This window comes from Microtus ochrogaster, unplaced genomic scaffold (assembly GCF_000317375.1).
Source record: "Microtus ochrogaster isolate Prairie Vole_2 unplaced genomic scaffold, MicOch1.0 UNK7, whole genome shotgun sequence".
NCBI classification, from domain to species: Eukaryota; Metazoa; Chordata; class Mammalia; order Rodentia; family Cricetidae; genus Microtus; species Microtus ochrogaster.
In genome coordinates, this window is record NW_004949105.1 from 6,501,349 (window position 1) to 6,506,211 (window position 4,863).

The 4,863-nt window shown below is 50.2% G+C and overlaps 1 protein-coding gene across 5 annotated transcripts in view; it reads right to left on the reverse strand.

Annotated features, from left to right (window-relative positions):
* The window catches only part of Naxd (NAD(P)HX dehydratase), an 18,688-nt gene extending 16,759 nt beyond the window's left edge, over positions 1–1,929 (reverse strand). For 2 of the 5 annotated variants that reach the window (XM_005366299.2, XM_013353448.1), the window contains exon 1: positions 1,885–1,929. In XM_005366299.2, coding sequence (XP_005366356.1) covers positions 1,885–1,924 — 40 coding nt within the window. In that variant the 5' untranslated portion in view covers positions 1,925–1,929. Of the gene's footprint in view, positions 1–1,270; positions 1,435–1,498; positions 1,556–1,767 lie in introns of those variants that run through there. The other 3 variants (XM_026788790.1, XM_026788791.1, XM_005366297.2) reach the window with 3 other exon arrangements.
* Between the last annotated feature and the right edge of the window lie 2,934 nt (positions 1,930–4,863).

The following is a 4,863-nucleotide window of genomic DNA, read 5'->3' on the forward strand; positions in this document are numbered from 1 at the left end:
CTCAATAAAATAAAAAAAATTTTAAAAATTAAAAAAAAAAAAAACAAAGTCAGCAGAGCCAGTGGTCCGCCTTCCTCCATAGTCTCTGCTTCAGCTCCTGTCTCGACTTCCTTCCTGACCTCCCTTAAACATGACTGTGACCAGGAGATAGGAGGTGAAACAAACCCTTTGCTCCAAAAGCTGCTTCAGTCATGGTGTTGATCACAGCCACAGCCAGCCAACCAGACGTCTACACCAAAGAAGAAGGGAACGCTAGAGTACAAGATGACAGCTGAGACCAACACAGGTTTCCTGCTCTGCTGCCACCGAACAACACGCTGCCTTCTGCCTTTTGTTCCATGAGTGTAAATCTGGCACATTAGGATAAGCTGAATGCCCTGAAGAGTCAGTCCCTTTACCTCACGGCAGAGAGCTCGGCCGGAGGCAGGTCGATTAGATTTCCCAACACTTTACAGTACAGGATCAAGTTTTAGCTGGCTTACTGCCACCCTAGAGGGTTTACCCACTAAAGTATTAAGAGGCTACTTAAAATGTAAATGCTGTTTACATAAGTGACTTGGACTGGAAAGGCAGGTAGCCCCGTTTGCATTTTGCTGGCTGAGGATAGCTACCACCACTTTTGTGCCCCAAGTGATTTGATGAATTGAATTCTAAGTTGGAGCATATGACAGCGACCCATACATTAAGTGAGACCCACCCAAAGCACAGACTCTTTTAAAGACCCGTTCTGTGGTAGACATTTAGCAAGTCAATCTAGTAATGAAACTTTAGAGAAGTACAAACAAACAAAACCTTACGAATCAGTGTCTGAACATAAGGCAAGAAAAACCAAGGAAAAAGGTCTCTAAATAAAGGTGGGTTTAAAAGCCTTTTATGGGCGTGACTGTCATTACAGACTTGGAGGTGCCACCTACTTAAATTGAAAAACAAAAGCCAACATTTCTCCACATTTTACCCTTGGCTGTGATCAACATGTTTATAGGCCATGGCCAAACCTTCCTAATGAATCCTACAACAAACAGTAAACTTCACCACTTCAGCCGCTTACTCCTGGGGAATGCAGGCTAAGTCACTTCTTCAGAAACTCGACTGTCTACACAGGTAGACAACAGCTCTCTCTATCTCTTTGCTTTGTAAGAAATGGGATGATGTATAAGGGATGTTAGAAACGCAACTATCCATAAACAAGGAACAAAAGCCATATAATGACCCATCTGCTCAACCCATGAGTTCTTCCTCCGTAGTCTGTCCTATCTGAAGAGGGACCTACCTCCTGCTCCACCTGTTGGGACAGGGTCTTAGATGTGTCTGGCTGCTCTTCAAAGGGAATTCCAGGCTAGCCAAGGTTACACAGTGAAACTTCAAAAATAAGGGTCTAACTGGAGCTCCGAATCCCGTAAGTCACTTGACTTAGTCCATCTCTCAAAGAAGCCCCTGCACACAACCCCCAAACGTAGGGTTTAGGAAAGAGGGTGAGCCACACCTTGACCCCACCCACCTCCTCCAAGAACTTGCAATCTTTGAGCTAGGGCACCGGTACTGGCCCTACTCACGGAACGGCTAGCGTCTCCCACTAGTCTAGCCCAGACCCCCAGCGTTTCCCGGGAGCAGGGGAACCTAGCCCTCAGTCAGGCCCGCCGCACCGACTCCCCGGGGCTGGAGGCGCCCGCGCCAGGCAGAGTCCGCCCTGCAGGGCCGCCCGCTCGCCGGGGCGCCCGACTCGGGTCCACCCACCCGCCCGCCCGCACGGGCGGCCCTGGCCGGTACCTGCGTGAAGCGGCGGCCAGTGGAGCGCGATCGCGGCCGAGAGCAGCGCCACCACGGCCGCCACAGCGGCCCCACAAGCGCGGACCGCCATCCACCGGACGCCGGTATCGATCTTACCTCGCCCGCAGGCGCTGATGGCAACAGAGCGGACGCCCATGGCGGTTCGGCCGACTTCCGGGTTCCCAGCTGCCCCCGCGCGGCCGCCGGGCCCCCGCCATTGGTCCTTCCTCTGGACTCCTGGCGCCCGGGAGACCGTCCAACCACGGCCATTGGCTTTGTCCCTGCGTCCCCGAGGTCTCCCCCATCTTCCCACTCCTTCCCCCGCGTCGCTGAGCCACGGCTATCGGGTTTCCTTCTGAGCTCCCAGTGGCCCCAGCGCGCCGCCGGAAGTGTGTTCCTGATTCTGGAGGACTCGTCTCACCCCCGAGGTCAGCCTCCACTAATCCAATTTCTGCTCTCTGCTCAGAGGATTGACAATCAGAACACCCAATCCGGCCTGACCCCAGATGTGGTAGGCTGCTCACTGAAGCCTTAGTGGTTTAGGGTCCTCGTTCTTTTTTTTTTTTACCTCGTCTGTAGTGCTTTGTCCGTGGACACGATTGAGTTGGAGGTCAGCTTCCTTGGCAGCCTGTCTGCAGCTGGACACCTGTGGTGCCCAAATAGGTAATATCCTTGTCCCTGGTGAATCCCACAACTAGATCTACAGGCCCATGATTTACCCCTATGAAACCAATTTATGGCCCCAGCTCCTCGTGGCCTTTACCATCTCAGTAGAAGATAGTCCGCAAACCGGAAGCATCATACCCATGCCCCTTATGGCTGCCTGCCTTTGATACCTCCTCTTCTACCCTGACTGAGGCCTGGGTGATGACAATATGTGTCTCTCTGAGTATATTTGCACACGTGTATAAAGGTGCCCGTGGATGCCCAGAAAGGAAATCAGATCCTTTGGAGCTTGGGTCCCAAACAGTTGTGGGTGCTGATGTGGAGGCTGGGATCTGAACTCGGGTCCTCATGGTTGAGCCACAAGTGCTCTTGACCACTGAGTCCTCTCCAGTGTTAGGCACCTGTGGTAATTTTCTCCTCTATAAAAGCCAAGAGCCTACAGTTGTATTGTTTTCCTGCATTTTACAAACAAGCCATAGAAGCAGAATCCAAGATCGAGGAGTTCGCCTTGTGATCACCACACTGTGTGTGTGTGTCTTTGTGTGTGAATTTCTCCATTAAATATCAACTTGGTTTTTCAAGACAGGGTTTCTCTGTAGCTTTAAAACCTGTCCTGGAACTAGCTCTTGTAGACCCGGCTGGCCTCAAACTCACAGAGATCCGCCTGCCTCTGCCTCCCAGGTGCTGGGTTTAAAGACATGAGCCACCACTGCCCAGTGTGAAGTCTGTTCTTGTATCCCAGCACTCTGGAGATAGGCAGGAGGGTTGTTGCAAGTTCCAGGCCAGCCTAGGCTATGTTGTGAGAACTGTCTATACACACACACACACACTAACAGTGACAGTAACATAAAACAAAAAACAAGCAACAAAAGCCCAATCCCCACACAAAGAACAACAAGCTCACAGCAAATCCTCTTCTGTAAGCTTAACAGAGGGAAAGAGCAAAGCTGGGAGTTGTGACTCATTCAGAGGCTGACACAGAAGGACCAGGATTTCAAGGCCAGCCTGGGCTACATAGAAAGTTCCAGACGAGACAGATACCTAAGGAGACCCTGACAACAGAGATAGAGAGGGAGGAGAATTTGGTAGGGAAAGAAGAAACAGGTTAAGTTAAGTCTAGGGGACATGGCCATTTAATGCAACAGTTGGTATAGTTAAACCAACTATAGGAGTTAAGGCTTGAGGAGGCAAAGCATGCTGGGCTTTGTGGAGGAAAGGCTTTCCTGGGAATTCAGCAGGTCCCACATGTCATTGAGTGTAGAAGTGAGCCCCATAGTCACCCTCTGGAGACATGGAGAAGCTAGACAAAAGAAATGGTATCACTACCATGTCCTGGGGGATTGGGTCCAAAACAACTATCTTTAAGAGAAGCCAGGAAGGCGGAACAATAGTTCTTTCTTCTCCTTAGAACATCAAGTGAAGGAGCCGAGTATGGGCATGCTGGCTAGGAAGAGGATTCGCAGTGTTTCTCCTGCAAGGAGAAGACATTCAAGGCGGCGTGGGACCTGACTCAGTTTCCAGTGTGGCACATGAAAGTGGGCCTAAGGGCTGGAGAGATGGCTCAGAGGTTAAGAGCATTGCCTGCTCTTCCAAAGGTCCTGAGTTCAATTCCCAGCAACCACATGGTGGCTCACAACCATCTGTAATGAGGTCTGGTGCCCTCTTCTGGCCTTCAGGCATACAGAGACAGAATATTGTATACATAATAAATATTTTAAAAAAAAAAGAAAGAAAGTGGGCCTAAGGAGATAGATTTAACTAGAAGGCAGCATCAGAATGTCCAGGGCACATAACTGTCACCTGCAGTGTATTGCAACAAATAGCTGCTCATGTCAACAGTCACAGGCTGATCACTGACACACATGGAACACCTGGAAGATGCCCATGAAGATCAAAGCCAACACGGCTCCTGGTCTTGGTGACTTAGACCCGGCATGCCTATAGAAGACAACATGTTCCAGAGATGCAAGGCTGTGGGATTCCTGGGGAGCAGCATGGTTGGGCTCCCTGGAGACATAGCTTCCTTCACTCTGGTCATTGGAGACCCAGTCTGGTCACTACAATCAGGAAATCTCCCTCCTCCTAGGTGTTACTCCAAGGATGTGGGCTAGAAAAGGAGGCAGCAGCATTGTGACCTCAAGGTCCTCTAATTTAAACATGAGCCCAGGACCTAGGAGGAAGAGAAGGAGGTTTGAAGACATACATGTCTCCGATGCTGAGTCTGCTGATCTGCTCTGTGGGGTGACCAGCTGCATGGTTTACTCAGCTTCCTCATAATACAAAAGCCCCTGCCACTTGCTGAGGATTTTACATAGATTATTCTCTTGGCCATTCACATTAATTTTCTATTAAAAGTTTTGATGTCAGGGATATATCACACAGGGATATAAGAAATGATTACCTCCCTCAGCCCAGGCGGTGGTGATGCAT